This window comes from Pteropus alecto, unplaced genomic scaffold (assembly GCF_000325575.1).
Source record: "Pteropus alecto unplaced genomic scaffold, ASM32557v1 scaffold25, whole genome shotgun sequence".
NCBI classification, from domain to species: Eukaryota; Metazoa; Chordata; class Mammalia; order Chiroptera; family Pteropodidae; genus Pteropus; species Pteropus alecto.
The window spans coordinates 23655819-23673469 of NW_006441955.1; the positions used below are offsets into that span (position 1 = coordinate 23655819).

Consider the following 17651-nt stretch of genomic DNA (forward strand, 5'->3'; position numbering starts at 1 on the left):
CCCTTTATTTTTGACATTTGCAGTAAGTTTCATAACTACATTAGCAGTAGTAATTTAAATTTAATGCTATTTCACTGATTCCATCTTTTACTACATTTTCTTTTAGAAATCTTCCCGATTTCTAAATTATTCATTATGATTAATTTCTTGGTTCACTGGAGCACTTATTCAGTAATTTTTTCAGGAAAGGTACACTAACAGTATGTTTTCTGAAGCCTTGTGCAATGGAGATTGTTTTTCCTCTGTTCTCCCATATGAAGGCTAATGTGGCTGGGGTTACAATTCTGGGAACACAATAGTTTGTCTCCTGAGATTAAGTGGACAATGTCTCATTGTTTTCTACCCGTGTTTATTTTAAAGAGGCAAATTTTGATGTCAACTAGACTATTTTCTTTTACAATTGATCTGTTTCATTGCAATGAGACATTGAATTCAATGATTTAATTCAATCATTGAATTAAGAACTTTTGCCCTGATGTAGCTAGTCATTTTAATTATTTCAACTCTAAAATTCAAGTTTTTCCTCCACTTAAAAATTTTTCTTTTTTACTATTTCTTTGATTGTTACTTCCCTCCACCTATTATGTCCTCTCCTCAAGGCATTTCAGTTATATCATATCAGCTCACCTAGTCCATGTCCCAGTTCATGTTTTTCATCTCCAAGAAATATTTTTGACTTTCAGACACTTCCCTTTTCATGACTGCCTGTTTTTGCATCATTAATACAATGTACTGTTACTGAAAACACGAATGAGAGATTATCTGGGTGTTCTCCTTCCTCCTATGACTTGAAGGGCAATATTGCCCTGGTTTATTAACATGCCTGCTGCTTTTTGAGCTACTGCTGTTTCTCCCATATTCAGTGACTTTCCTCCATTTGCCCATTCTTTAATGGGACAGCTGTGTTTGCCCAGCATTGAGAGTTCAGGCAGATTCTGCCACAGAGAATACTGGTCCCTGCTCAAATATTTCAGGCTCAAGACAAATAGAAAAGAAGAGGATTTAGAGATTTTACAAGATTAGAAATCTGCCTGCCCCCAGAGAAATTGGAGGAAGCCGAGCCCTAGGCAATTACTTTCAGGATCCTCATCCCTGTGCCAGTGGTTCTTTTCTATGTGTGTCTGGTAGCCAGAAAGTTAAATGAGGCTCCTACTCACCCTCTCTAACTGTCATGCTGCCTTTAGAAGGAGCCTGCACAACTTAACTTGTCATCTGTGCCAATTATAAACCCTAAATGAGTACTGTGAGGGGGCCAGTTTCTTCATCTATAAGCATGGGGAAGGAGAATGCTAGTACTTACCTCACACTGGTGTTGTGAGGATTGTATAAAGGTCACACACACACACACACACACACACACACACACACACACACGTACCTGTCACAACTCCGTGCCCCTGATGGGTAAGTTGGATGCTGTATCCACTGCATCTTCTTTTTACCCACACGTGGGCTCTCCCCCCACACACAGCAATTTCAAAGCTGGACAGCACTTCCCTCAGTCTGGATTCATTGTCTTTTCCAATTGTATTATTTTGCTCTTCTCAAAGGGAATTTGGAGGAGGGAGTAAGTTTTTACCCCATTCTGCAGTATTTGGCACAAAGTGAGTTCTTAATTTAGGTTTGTTGAATAAAAGACTATCCATAGCACTAACTCCCCTCTCAATTCTAAAACTTTCTTGTTTATATGTGTGAGGCAGTGACCTAATGTCACCTCTAGAATGTCAAGGCTTACTGAAAACAGTTTTATCACAGTTGGCAGCAGCTGACACCAATCAAAGTCCAATTAGTCGATGAGAATGTCAGAGAAATGATTTTAGACTCCTTTAGGGCTGGGAGTTGGAAAGGCAATCGGTCAGTTGTGTTAGACAAGAAGCTTAGAAATTTACTGAAGAGTTTTTAAAAGAGTTGGAACACCTAAATGAACATATCCTAATCAAAGATAGACTGAGCAGCTGAAATCTGTTCAAAGGCATTTTGAGCTTCAGCACTGAGCTAATTTTAATCCCCATGTTTAGATAAGAGAGAAATAAGCAGGTCACTTTGGTACATTTAGAACTTCTATGTGAGGTTTGAGACTTGAGAACAAGGAGGTGGAATACTGAGTCTCACACCAAGATTGCAGAGGCCCAAATAGCTTTCTACATCATCAGACCAATACTCCTTTGCAGGTTCTGGAATAAACTCAAAAGAATATTGAATTTGGAAAATATAATGGAAATCATTTTGGAGCCACCAAATTAATCCTTCTTGAATAATTAAAAACATGGTTTGTCCTAGGTCAAAACAAATCTCAAAATGCTAAGAGTCAGACCATATAAACAAGCTAACAGGATCTGTGGTACAAAAAAATAAATAAAAATAAGTATTCAGACTTTTTATGAGGTTCCGGCCCAATGGATTTAGTTATATGTGGTACGAAGAGAAATTGGTCAGATAAGATCAAAGCCATGGTTGTTCGTGACAATTTATTTAGCAATGCCTAAAAGGAGGCTGCATCCCAAAGAAAATGGAGCTACCCCCACCCACTCTAAAAAGAGCATCAAACTCTTTTATGTTAAGCCACTGAAACTTTTGGTTTTATTTATTACTGCAGTATAGTCTAGCTGTTTCAGTTAGCTTTCACTAAATTATGTTGTCAAAGCAAACAACCACAAAATATCAGTGACTTAGAACACCATTGGATGTTCTCATATTAGATGTGGTTATGGATTGACTGTCTCTGCTTTATGTGTCTTCATTCCAGGCTTCAGGGTAAAGAAGCAGCCTTATTTGATGTGCTGTTGTTCTCATGGCAGAGGCAATAAAGTTAGTGGAACCACATGAAGACTTTTAAACTTCCTGTTCAGAACTGGCACACAACACTTCTGTCCCCATTTCATTGCTCAAAGCAAGTCACATGGCCAAGCATTACTACTGGGGCAGAGCACTATGATCCCTTCACAGGGAAGGACAGCAAATAATGGGGAAGAATAATACAATCTACCACATTATCTCACCCTGGCTAATACACATTTTGCGAATGAAAATGGTGAGCTGTCACCAAATAACAAAGCAAAAACAAACTAAAAAAATAAACTGTAATATATGACATTGTCCTAACAGAGAAGTGTTGAGAAGACTGGTATCTGAAGTTGGAGAGATAGCGATCCATGTAGTATATTTGGTGAAACCATCTCCTGAGGTAATATGGGAAGCAGATCATGTGTCTCTTGAGCAGGCATCTTTGGAGGGAGAGATAGAAAAACTGAAATTTAATTTTATGTTTTGTCGTTATTGGCTGCATTTGGCAATATTACAAAACAAATAATAATACTTCAGGAAAAACTTGGGCAATTTCAAGCAGAAATGAAGTGAGAAGATAGTGTAGAAATGTAGGGTCTTGCAAGACCAGAAGAACCGACAGCTTCCAGACCCCAAACAGAGATGAGATGTAAAACTAACCTTAATTGACAAACAAACTGAAAAAGAACTTTGGTCTTTGCAGCAGAACTTCCTACTCACCCTGGAACATCTATCTCTGTAACTCGGAATTAACACATGAAAGATATAAACTTTTATGTTATTTCAGTTAGTTCAGTTTTTGGGGTCTCTTTGTTACAGCAGCTTAGCTGATACCCTGACTATAACACAACCATAAAATCACTCTGCATAACGCTGCTCCCAAGATTGAGCTTGAGGCCAGAACAATTGTCCAACTTCACCCTGGAACATCTATCTCTGTAACTTGGAATTAACACATGAAAGATATAAACTTTTATGTTATTTCAGTTAGTTCAGTTTTTGGGGTCTCTTTGTTACAGCAGCTTAGCTGATACCCTGACTATAACACAACCATAAAATCACTCTGCATACCGCTGCTCCCAAGATTGAGCTGGAGGCCAGAACAATTGTCCAACTTTGTGTGACACCTAACCTAACCTTAAGTAACCTCTCGTTCATTCAGTCTTCATAATTATCAAAAGAGAGGATCTAACCTAATTTGTTTTCTTTCTATTACTCTTAGAGGAATATCAAAGAATTCAAAAGGCTGCAGGAAATTATAACTTGGTACAGAATTTACATTGAATTTAAAGAAAAGTGAAGATGCAAGGTCAAATCTAGGTACTGACATTCTTCCCAATTCAGTTCAGTCCTTCAAACATTTATTGCAAACCAGAGAGATTGAGAGATATGCAGTTTTGGCCCACAAGAAATTACTATTAAAGGAAACTTATCAACATGAATAAAGTCATGATACAGTACAGTAAATACTACAGCAGAGGAAAAAAAGCATGGGGTGCTGTGGGAGCACAGATGTGAGATACCTATCTCGGTTGGAGGCAAGGGCTCAGGGAAGGTTTTGCAGAAGAGGAGAAGCCTTAGCAGAGTCTTAAAGAAAAAAGTGAAGAATTATCCTTACAAAGAGAGGGGCGATGGGAATAGTGTTCTAGGCAGAGAGTGCTGTGGGAACTAAGTCAAGTAGGTGAAGGAGACATTTTTGTGCCTATTCTAGTTGAGTATTTTTCCAGATCTGTCTCTTTTAAGTACCAGGCTACTGGGAATCTGGAAGCTACCTATTGTGATTGCCTTCGTTTTGTTCGGGAACAATTTCAGATGACCAGCCTTAGAGAGTATCCTTAGATATACTTGGTTATAAGTGTAAAGTCATAAGAGCTTAATATTATTTCTCTCATTTGTTGGTTGACAATTCTTCCTGGTGTTTCTGCATGTCCTGTCTCAGCTTTTGTTATAGACTATCTTTTCAAGGATGTTTATATAACAGTCAGTCTTCGAAGATAGAGATAGTATCTCCCTCCAGAACAGAAAGCATGTTTGTTTTCTGATCTAAAGTGATAAAGATAATGTTTCCTCCAGACATTATCCCAAAGCTGGGCTGAGGTTTACTAGCACTAGGGACACCCTTTCAAAGATAGGCATTTCCTCAGCCGATGTGCAAACCAACTGTGTGCACATCACCTATATCTCCTATGGGACTTGGGTGCAAGGGGAACCAATTCAAACATGAAGTTCCTGCAGCCTACTAAGCCATCAGTAATAAAGTTCTTTGTCTCTGACCCAGAGAGAGGTCTCGTGTATTCTGCCAGCACCTATGCAATTGTGGCAGTTATGGTTGGCTTACAAGTGAATAAAATCTCAGACTCCTCATAGTTATTGAAATTCCAGAAATAGTTTCATTTTGGGTCTGAAAATATTCCCTTAAACCAAGGCATGAATTTCTAACACAGAATTTCAGATGTTAGCAACAGATTAAAAAATATTTTTAAGCAAAGGAGTCTTCCATCATCATCACCTTGTCTAGCTATGTGTTAGGACAGCCCTGGCTGAGTGCTTTGGTAGTGGGTCCCCCACTGAATGAAGGAGTAGGAAAATCAGGGTGAGTGGAGCCTTCAGAAGGAGATTACTGATGCTTCTCAATGAATTGCAAAAAACAAAAATAAAAAATAATAAATAAATAGATAGATAGATAGATAGATAGATAGATAGATAGATAGATAGATAGATAAATAAATAAATAAATACTGTGGAAGACTGGCAATGATTTGTGTGTGTGCTAATACCTTTTATATTGTTGAATGCGTTGTGTCATGTTCTAGAGTGTGGATCGACAGTTAGATCAACTGTATGGGAAACCATACATGCCAAACTCCCTGCCTTTTGAATTATAGGGGTTCTGCCATCTCCTAGGGACTGTTCCTGGTCATATAATCAAAGCTATCTCAGCACTACAGTGTCCATTTCCAGCATGTGGGAAAGGAGAGAGATAGCATATGGAAGGCAAGCAAATCTCTTTAAGGAAAGTGGCATGGAAGTTGCATACTTCCCTTCTACTCATCTTTTCTTGAGAGAACTTGGTCAAATGATCATTCCTAGCTGCAAGGGGAGCTGAGAAACATTGCCTTTGGCTGGTTACCTCTATGTGCCCTGCTAAAATTTAGTGGGGTTGAGTGGGGTTCAATCACTACGGAAAGAAGGAAAAAAAACCCCCTGAAAGGCAGGTTTTTTTCTGTGAAAGTCTCTTTCACAGACTGAAAATATGATGACCCACTGTCCTATGCTTCTTTGCAATAAATCCAAATATCAAAGGTAATCTATATGAGTCAGTTCCTTAAAAAGCCTGACCAATACATGCGTAGGCCTTCTATGAGTGCTTCTTAATTAACCTGGTGGGATAAAAGAGTGTTTTCTTTTTATTTGTGCAGTGACTACAACAGCACCTGTGAATGCCCACAGTAAATCCAGAGTTGATGTCCACATGAAAACAAAACTCTCTTGTGTGCCTGGACAACTGGACTTACTCAGTGGAGAGAAGTCAATATCACTCACACTAAAGAGTAACAGACCTTTCTCTCTCATCGCATTGCTATAAATTAAACACCAGTAGTGGTGGAGGTGATGGGGAAGGTGGGACTTATACTCCCTGTCGCTCTGCATGAGCCTGCTTGGGAGAAAGACACTAGGGGAATATGAAAGAGGGTGGAAATCTTTTTTCCCTGGTCGCAGGTTGTTTTAGAATAAAGAAGAGAAACAACATCCAGGTAAGACTGGTCTGTTTTCTTAGCGGATTACCTAAATAATTCAGCAACATATTTTCTTGCTTGATGCAGGGGATGCAGTTAAAAAGGTGCCAACCAGCATTTTATTTTATATTTCTAAGATTTTTTGGAAATAAATTACCAAATTGGTTTGGATTGCAAGAGCAATCGAAATAAAAGTTAAAAAAAAAAAAAAACGAAAGAAAGAACAAGCCCTCCATCAGTATTTATGCTTGTTAAGTAAAAACACTTTCAACTAAATAAAAACTAAGTTGGGAGGCTAGTGTCATCAGCACAATCTCTCATTAGCAGCTGATAGCCTGAGGGAAAGATACCTCTAACAACTTAACCCTTCCATAGTCATTACATGTGCCACTAGAATCTGAAATAAGCTACATTTGCAGTGTACTTACATTACTTTAGGCTGTTGACTGTTTTCACTCTGTGCTGTCAGTTCTATAATGGCTCTCCCTCATGCACTTGCCTTATGTCACACATTCTCAGGCTATGTATATTTCTCTTTCTTCTGGATCCTCTACATTATGGCTAGAAGAAACCTTCAAAAATACAAATCTTATCATGTCACTCCCGTACTTAATTCCCTTCAGGGACTTCTCATGGCTCAGATCAGTGGCTCTCAACGGATTTCCCACAGGTCAACCGCCTACTCAACCTGTATCTGCGGGCCTCCTACACCTACCTCTTTCTGGGCTTCTATTTCGACCATGACGATGTGGCCCTGGAAGGCATGGGTCACTTTTGCAAGTTGGCTGAAGAGAAACGCGAGGGCGCCCAGTGTCTCTTGAAGATGCAAAGCCAGTGTGGCGGCCACGCCGTTTTCCAGGACCTGCAGAAGCCTTCTCAAGACGAGTGGGGTAAACCTCAGGATGCCACGGAAGCCGCCACGGTCATGGAGAAGAATCTGAACCAGGCCTTTTTGGATCTTCATGCCCTGGGTTCTGCCCACGCAAACCCCCATCTTTGTGACTTCCTGGAGACCCACTTCCTAGACGAGGAGGGGAAACTCATCAAGAAGATGGGCGGTCACCTGACTAACCTTCGCAGGCTGGCCTGTCCCCAAGCTGGGCTGGGTGAATATCTCTTTGAAAGGCTCACCCTCAAGCATGACTAAGAGCCTTTGGAGCCCAGAGGCTTTTGAGGGGGCCCCTCAGCATCCCCCTGATGTTGGCCTTATGCCTGAACCTCTCCCTGCAACCAATAGGCAGCCTTCCAACCATCCTGGAGCCCTCTTACATGCCTTGGACCAAATTGACACAATAAAGATTTTTGCAACAGCAAAAAAAAAAAAAAAAGACAAATGTCTTAGATGCAAGAACTCACCCATTGCTGACCAAACCCTACTCCCCACATTTTGCAAAGAAGCAAAGCAAATACTATCACAAATATTTGTCAGGGACACTTATGTACATGTAGCCAGATAAACATCTCATTACATAAGGAAAAAAAAATAGCTAAAGACTGCCAATCTTTATTCTTAAGTTGAAGTTTTAGTTTTTCTTCTAGAACCCTGAGGTTCTTCCTACTTCTGGGCCTTCACGTGATTTGCTCCCACTTCTTCTGCTCCATTGCCACCTCCTTAGGGAGAACTTCTCTGACCGCTCCCAGTCACCGTTTTCCCTTCCTTCACACTTGTCATTGCATTTTCTTCATTTCTTCCTCACTGCATTTATCACTCCATGTGATTTTATAATGTACTTTTTTGTTTTTTTCTTTTTCAATGTATTTTTCTCTCTCCACTAGAAGAATACAAGTGCTTTAAGGTCAAGATCTTTCTTGTTTACTGCTATATTCCCATTAACCACAAAGAACGTGTGTATATTTGCTGAATGAATTAATAAATGTTGATGCACTACTGTCTCTTAAGCTAGAATTATTTTCATATTCAAACTTTTTATGAAAGTATAATATACATTTAGAAGAGTACACTTATGTATCCTAAATGTACAACGACATGTTGAGTTTCTCAAACGGAACACATTTGTGTAACCAGCACCTAGATCAAAAAAATATAACATTATCAACTACTCTAAAACCCTTCGTGCTTCCTTTCAGTCACTAACCCCCACCAAAGGTAGTTATTATCTTGAATTCTACAGCCTAAATTAGTTTTACCTATTTTTGAACTTTATCTAAATGAAATCATAAGTATATACTTTTTTTGTCTGACTTCTTTCACACAATATGTGAGATTCATATATATTGTTGTACGTAGCTGTAGTTTATTCATTCTCATTGCTATATATTTTTCTACTGTATGAATATACGATAATTTTTTTTTTTTTATCATTAGAATGTGTCATTGATGGCCATGTGGGTAGTTTCCAGGTAGGGACTATTATAGATAGTGCTGCTATGAACATTCCAGGACAAGTTTTGGTGTATAAACACCCACGATTCTTCTGAGCATGTATTTAGAAGTGGAATTGCTAGGTAATAGGGTTTGCTATACATTTACTTTTAATAGACACACCAGTTTTCCCAAGTATTTGTACCAATCTATATTCCTACCAATGGTGTATGAGAATGCTTTTGAGCTATTCATAATTTCAATGATTATATCTTTCTTTTTCCTAAATATTTCTGATTGTTTTTGATAGGCTTTCTCGTTCTTTGTTTTTTTGACTTTCATTTCTTTTATATTTCACACATAAGTATATTATATTCTATATCAGACAATCCAAATATCTGTAGTAGTTAATTGAGTCGAAATTTTTAATTGGTTGTTTCTGCTGATTTTCATATACGGTGGCTTGTTTTCTAGTATGTTTGGTAAGTTTATTTTTTTAATCATGGTCTCATATTTGCCTGATCTTAATTTTGGGAAATTTAAGTAGCCTAGGGTTAAGATGGCTTTTTCCATCTTTAAATTTGCAAAAGTTTCAGATGCCAGAACCAGTTTAATTTAATCTCTTGGCTTAATATTTGCCTGGCTACAAAAGTAGTACAAATTTAAACCCTAAACATTGAGTAGGTCTATGGTAGCAAATTCTCAGGAGATACTTTTGTTTCTCCACTTGGCAGAGAAAGACCAATTTCACTGTCAATTTCCAGCCTCTCTTCTCCATGTGAGTGTGGCTCCTTATAGTGTCCCAAATGAATGTGGGATTCCCGGCTCAGCCTCCTGCGTGGCATAGGCCCCAGACCTAATATTCTTTATCCTGGTATGTGGCATCAGTTCTCAAAGCTCTATTTTACTAGGAACTGCATTTCTCTCCCCTCCCTGACCCAACACAGCCCAGCTTTCTGCATCTACTTACCACTCTGGTTTCAACTCTAATTATTTTCATTTTAACCTTATTACATTTATTACATGGTTGGGTATTACTAGCCTTTGAAAATTTCTCTCCTTGCACATTTATTAATATATTTAAAGCTTTTGTTGTTGTTCAATTTTAATTTAGATGGCTTTTCAAACTATCTACTCTGCCATGCTCCCAAAAGCTTATGTTTGGTTTCTTAATTTAGGAAAAGAAGTATTTCTTCTTCCTTTTCTCTCCCTTCCTCCTCCCTTCTTTTCCCCTGGAGACAGAGGCCTGGCTGGAGGTAAGGAAGGCATGGGAATGAGAGGCAGCAGGGCCAAGGATGTGGCTGCAGGGTGTGGTGGCCAGGAGGCAGTGGTGGAGAGGAGGTGGCTATGAGACCAAGAAGACAGAAACAGCTATGGAACTGAGGACCAAAGAGACAGCTGGCATGATCTAAAGATTGGTGACATGCAGCAGGATTGGACAAATAAATAAATATATTAAAAATAATAGGAGCCAGGTTTTTTACTGTCAGATAAAGGATTAAAAATATAACAAAGGTCTACACCCATGGCACCCTGAACAACTCGATCCCATCTGATCTCGGAAGCTAAGCAGGGTCGGGCCTGGTTAATACCTGGATGGGAGACCACCTAAGAAGACCAGGCGCTATAGGCGTAAAAAAATAATAATAATAAAATGAAAAATAAAAAATGGGGATTGTAAGCTGACAAGGTCTTTGCAATCTGTGAGGTCAACCTAAGGTTGCTTTGCCTAAAAAAAATAAATAAATAAATATAAAAATTCATCGTATTAAAAAATATATATAACAAAGGTTATGGCTAGAAATAACTCTAGGTGTTAGACCGGAATTAGCAATATCAGTGTGAACTCGGGGTTTTTAGAACATTAATGCATGTGTTTATAAATATATATCTATGTCTTAGCTCTGTACAGTAACATAATATAAATAAGTACACCACACACCAAAATCTTACATTAGAAGATACCATCATATATTAGAAGGAACCAGGACTCCTTGAGAAAATATCTAGTTCCAAGAGTGAGACAGGGAAATATGAGATGAACCTGACCAGAATTAAAGGAATGCTTAAAGAACAACAAAAATACTTCAAAGGGAAGGAGAAACTAGCTTGAATAGACTTCCATGGGTCAAATTTGAAATAGTATTAGCAACAAAATGCCAATAGTAACAGATTAAAATCTATTATTGAATAAAATAAATATCTGTGAGTCCACACTGATATAAATGATTAAATGAGAAAGAAGGAAAGGTTGTTTATAATCGAAAGCCAACTAATAATAGAAAGCACCATCTGGCAATCAATAGACTGGTAGTTGATTTAAGCAGAAGTTGTCTTAGAAGTAAGGGCTGGTAGGCGACGGTTTGCTGAGGAACAGGATAAATGGTTATCAATAACAAAAGGAAAAATGATAACTTTGCCGCAGAGAAAACTGAAATACACATCATGATCAAGTGACCAAGGTAACATCATCAGTGATGAGTCAGGTCAACACTGTGTACCTTCAGATCAGATAAACCACAAACAGCACAGCTTTATTTCCACATGCTAAGCCCGGTCATGAGTAAACACTAAGTGGATCTAGACTGTGGGACATACTAACACTGCACTGTCCAGTATTATAGCTACTTGGCCATATGTGGCTATTGAGCACTTGAACTGTGACTAGATCTAACTGTGATATGCTGTTTATATACTGAGTTTCAAAGATTTTGTATGAAAAAAAAGTAATGTAAATGTATAATTTTTTACTAATTATATTGTAAAATTATAACATCATACTACAATGGATTAAATAAGTATATTATTACTATTACTTTCACCTGGTTCTTTTTACTAATGTGGCTATTAAAATAATTTTAAATATATACATGGTTCATGTATTGAGCAATGCAGTTCTGTAGAATGAAAGGCTTATACTGTACTGTTTAAAACTATCGTGTATGTGAAAGACAGAGAAGAACTATTCCAATTGAAGGAGACTAAAGTGACAGGACAATTAAAGACACAATCTGGGTCCATCCAGTTTCCTCACAACTAGAATGAGGCATGTATTCTTTACAATAATACCACAGAAGTAAATGGTTGGTATATATTTGAATGAGAGATGAGAGGAGATAGAGTAAATGCAAGAAATGTTAACGATTGGGAAATCTCGGTGCCTGGGATACAAGAATTTTTTTGTATTCTGTTAACTTTTGTGTGAGTCTGAACTTTTTTCAAAATAAATAATAAATATACCTGTGGGTAAAATGAAAGATAAAGAGGAAGCAACGATGGAACTACAACTCACAAACACTACAACAATAATTATCAATGTCACATCAGTACCAGTGGCTCACCACACACTGTGGCTCAGACAGAAGAAATGATGATTTGTATACAGTTCTTGGAGCAACAGTTAAAATTCCACTCTCTTCCCCCACTCCATTCAAGAAAAAAATCAGGCTGCAAGTAGACAAGATGGATTTGTAGAAAGAACAGCCTTGAATTTGCTTTAATTTATAAAAGAAGCAATGCCAATATAAACTTTGACATTTCATCTAATATTAGTATAATATTGCTCCAAGTATATAACCACTCTACAGATGAGAACTGCTGGCTTAGACTAGTTGTTTCAATGGTAAGATCTTTCATATTTTAAATTTTTTCAAAGAATATCATACAATAGTAATTTCATGAATTTTCATTCAATCTACAGATGAAGTTAGGTTATATATGGAATGTTATAGACTTTATTTATTAGACTGCACATGTCCTAGAGATCTGTAGCCCACATATTGGGAATCACTAGGCAATAAAAACATCTTCAGGATTAGTTTTGTACTGACCCTTTGTTCTGAGCTACTTGAGGTTATTTAGACTCATCATGCTTACCTCTTCCTTATGTCAAGAGTAGCTATCTTTCACCTTCCTATCTGCTTTAAAGGATTCTCTATTTTGACTCAATTAGGGCTATAATATTCCAAGTTTCTATATGCCCGAGGTAATATAGTAAGTGGCAGAGACAGGATTCACACCCACTGTCCAGATCCAGTAGATAATCTTAACTGCTAGGTCTCTGAAGTTAGGTGACTCACTCAATGGAACAACCAGGACATTGGTCCTCTAATTACTGCCTAAACTCTCTGCTATCCTATCTGCTTTCATAAAGGATGTTGGAAAGAGAACACCAAGGCTTTACAATCCGTAGGAGAGAAAGAATAAACATTCCTTACATAACCATTGAAAGTACTAAACATATCATGTTGTTTATCTTACAAAGATGAAATGTGAAACCTCATTAATTTTTAAGTAGCATAGATTTAATAGCATAGATTTTCACCATACTGAAGTAAACTAAAATCATTTGTCACCCTCCTATGTAAAACCCTTCAGTTATTTCATACTACCTTTCAAATAAGGTCTAAATTCTTTAGCCAGGCAAACTTCATGAACTGGCTGCTGTCTACACCCCCTTCTCTGCCACCCCTACCCCCATCCCCATCCCCCGGACCTACTACTCATGTTGCATGCTCACTCCAGACTCCACATATATTGAAATACAAACATGTTCTCCGAGTCCCTGGGCATTTGCATAAACTGAACACTCTGACCAGAAAAGCTCTTCTTTTGGTTTAGGACTGTTCTCCTGGCTGCCTTGGCCCCAAATGATTGTATTAATGATGTTTTTTATTTTGTATATTTTGATGCTTTGATATCTGAGGCCTTGCTGACACTGGAGAGACTGTCTCTTTGAGGATTAGCTGATTTCTCAAGATAACAAACAACTATCCAAGGAGCATGCTTTTTACATGCAAACTAAGCAATCCAGAGCCCATGCCTTCTTTATCAGCTCTTATGCACCTGCCCTAATCACTCCAGGGCTAGGTAACAAAAAACTAGGAACTGCCCCTATGCCCCAGAGCCCACTGAAATTATTCAACTAGCTAATCCTAAACTTACTTATCCTGCCTGGCTCAACCACAAGGAAGGTCTTTTGCTCATGTTCCCATCTCTCCCCACCTCCTGACCAATGCTGGTACCTCCCCATGTGGTTCCCAGTGGTATGGCATGCCCCCTCCTCTTGGGATCTCTGAGTATAACAAACTATTTTTCAATGGCACTCATCTCCTGATCTGTTGGTCTCATCATACCTAAATAATAATAAGACCAATACTTTAAAACTTGGTGGGTTGATTGCTCTTGATTTTTTTGCTACCACCATACCTTGGACAGGTATGGTGCACTTTCCACACCCCAAACTGCAATCCTTTATGGAACTGTCTCTACTGATTGCCTATGAGCTTCCTGAGAAACTCTTTCATGTTTGCATTTTCAGTATCTAGCAAACTGCCTGTCACAGTGTAGGCTCTCAATAAATGCTTGATAGATGAAGCATTTAATTAATTAATTAGTCCTAGAAGCCATTGCATGTTAAGTCACTTAGATTTAAATCTCATCATTTTTCAATTAGCCTCTCCGCTTATGACACATATAAATCCAGACACCAAATTTATATGTGGTAAATTAAAACTCATCTCATTGGTATATATCACTAGTTAACGTAAGCATGAAACAATACCAACCATAGTAGCAAATATCCAAGTTGAAAACAAGTTTTACAACAGTAAAATATTATCACTAGGTACTAAAATGTGTATGAAAGAAGTTCTAAGCAAAATTATGAAATGGAGCTTTACTACCTCAATCTTATACCATTCATCTCAACCCCATGAATGTGAGGGTCCATAAATTCTATTTGATATTAACTTACAAAAGGAAGAAATGACCTCCATATATTTAAGCCCTTGATGTATAACAATGCATAAATTGTAAATGATCTCACAATGTATAATTTCATCTATCATGTTCTTAAAGGGAGGGAAAATCACATGTAACTGAGGGCCTACTATGTGCCACCTATTAATTGAACTATAGAGGTTAAACCTCATGATAATCTTGCAAGTTAGGTGCTGTGGCAGCCCTGCTTCTTCAGGGATGACATGTCAGAAAAGATCTCAGCCTCCTATATGACTCGAAAAGGGAAATAAATTCACATGAAAAGTTAGTCCTGTTTGGACAGAAATAGAAGGAAGAGTCTGAAAATAGAGAATGAAACAATGCATGCCTCTACAGAAAGAGAAGATAGAAACATTACAAATCATAACAATACATGGGAAAAGATGTCAGTGTCTGGATTGAGATGATGCAACAAAGAAGTGGTCATCCAGACGCCACACAGGAGGGAGTGGGCAGCCAGAGGCCACCTGCAGGTGCCAAGTGAGATGACTTAGGGGGAGGAGGTGTAAGCAATAAGCTCGGTTTCTGCTACAGTATCTTGAACCCAACCAGCAACCCCTAAAATACCAGAACCATGTCTGACACAGACTTTGTGTTCTATCGATATTTGCTGAATGAATAAATTTATTAACAAGTTAAAGAAGATTTTTCAGACAGTTTAAGTTGTTAATTTAAGTACAAATCTTAATGCAAAATCATCCGGCTGTGCCACTGACAGACCCATGTTTGGATCTCATAAAAACAGGCCCCAAAAACCTGCTGTCATGGCTCTTGTCTGTCATCTTAGGAGATACAGCTGTTATCTGAGGAATGACAGAAGAGGTTTTTTTTTTTAATTCTGAAATATCCAATAGGACATTTAAGGCATGACAAGCAGAACACGTGTGGGGATCCATCAGCTTGTTTTCATTTTTTATTAATGTTTGTTTTTCTCTACCAGCATTAGAAAGGCCATTGGTTTCCAATTTACTTGTTTTCCAAGAAGATGTCCCCATGGCCGCCTCAGGGAGGAGAACAAGATCTGGACTTCCCACTTCTAAATAGTCACGGTTCTGGCTTTAATTCATATAGTGAGCCCAGGTAAGATTTTATTTTAACAACAATAATAACTGACAGGATTTGGGTTTTCTTTTTAAGTTCATAATGTGTGAAGGTCCAATCATTGATACTACCACTTAGTAACTAGGTGATCTTGGGCAAGATACTCTGCCTATCATTGCTTCAGTTTCCTTATCTGTAAAAGAGACATAATAACAGCACCTAACTGAGAGGGTTGTGATGAGAATTAAGTACAGAGAAACTGCTATTTCCATATTAGGTACTCTCATCATGATCTCACTTAATCCTTAAAGTGGCCCCTATGTGGAGGGCAGTATTACCATCTCTCTGACATGGACAAGACAATTGGAAATTAGAAAGATTTAGTATCTTACTCAAAGTCACAGTCTACAAAAGATGGAGCTGAAATTCAAACATGAATCTAGTCAACAGTGGAGCCTGTACCCTAAACTGCACTCAGAGGTGAACTGTAGATTTCACAGATAAAAAGAAATTTGAAAATCACAAATTTAGGTCTTTTAATGAGGAGGTAAAGTTCAAGTTGATTTTCTTTAAAAATGTTGACTTTAAAGCTTAATGTTTTAATGCTGCTTAAATAAAGTTAGCTATTTTAAATGGCGTATGAAACATTTCCAAACAAAAGTAAGAAGACATGAGAATGACATAAATTAGCGTGGGAAGAGAAGCAGAAAGATGCATAAAGATCAATCATGTCTTTTACATTAGCAGAAATATTGCAAGGACACTCAAGAATGCACATTTAAATTCTTTTTGAAAACTCTTTAACTGGTTTTCCCTCTTGCAGCTGCGACCACTTTGGTTGTGTGCTGCTTTAAAACAATAATAAGCCTGCCTTTGTCCACAGAGGCCCAGCATCACCTTTGACTTCCTGGGTTAGCCAGGAGCACAGGGAGCTTTACACCACATGTCCTCACTCAGCTTTCAGATTGCTACATCGAGTCCTGCAGGGATGGTCCTTTATCTTTCATATTTGAAGAAAAATTTTGCTTTCTTTTAAAGGGTCACAGTGTTCACTAGTATTTGTCTTTCCCCATTTGACTTTGAGATATGATAAATAATAAAACAAAAATCAATTTCTAATGTGAAAAGCTCCCTCTACTGAAGTTTTCTGGTCTTCCTTCATTGGCTTGCCTTCAAATACTCCAGACTTCATAGGTCTGGGGGTTTACGGATGCCCAACGAAGATACGCCATGTTTACCCTTGCTGAACTGTGGCAACAAGATTTCTTGAGAGGAAGGTGGAAAAGCCGAGTTCAAGTCCTGTCTCTACAGACTGGTCGTGTGACTTCGGGTAAATTGTTTTGGCTCTCTCAGTCCCAATTTTAACAAAGTTCAAACAATGATAATAATAGTCATTCATCCATTCAGTCACACTCACGAAGTACCTACTTATTGCCAGGCTCTGGGAAAACAAAGGTGAATAATACAAAATTTCTAAATTCAGCTGCTCACAGTCTATATCAGGAGAAAGACATCTAAATGAACCGTTGGTGAGAAAAAGGGGAGGGACCTTGACAAGAGATGCAGGAGGAGTGACCATGAATAAAAGATGCCCAGTCTTAGTTGGAAACCACACATTTTTCTACCTCACGAGTTTATTGGGAGGATCACATGACATAAGGAGTTGGAATCCTTTGAAAACTCTAAAGAGCAATTTTCATGTGTGGCAGATGTTGTGGGTACCTTGCCCATATCTCCTGCCTTTGTCACTTTAATGAAAACTGGGGACTTAAAGCTCTAGCACCTGTGAGTTTCTGCCTGAGGGATTTTTCCTACCTCCAGAGCCTGCCTGTTTTAACACCTGTGCGGCAGCTGGCAACTGCCAAGGAATCAATACCCACCCACCGCCCCATACCCAGAGCAGCCCTCAACCAAACAATTACTGCTACTCCCTCAGCCCTCGAGTAGAATAACCAAGGCCTAAGTTCTACACTAGCTGCTAGATC

General features: G+C 38.3%; 1 protein-coding gene and 1 pseudogene across 1 annotated transcript in view; both read left to right on the forward strand.

Moving 5' to 3' along the window:
* LOC102890012 (ferritin light chain) overlaps positions 1-7710 on the forward strand; it is an 8421-nt gene extending 711 nt beyond the window's left edge. The window contains exons 2-3 of the mRNA XM_015595073.1: positions 2747-2754; positions 7145-7710. Of these exons, the coding sequence (XP_015450559.1) occupies positions 2747-2754; positions 7145-7668 (532 nt within the window). The 3' untranslated portion in view covers positions 7669-7710. The remainder of the gene's footprint in view (positions 1-2746; positions 2755-7144) is intronic.
* A 2649-nt stretch (positions 7711-10359) lies between these two features.
* Positions 10360-10477, forward strand: LOC112486000 (annotated as a pseudogene).
* Positions 10478-17651: the final 7174 nt, after the last annotated feature.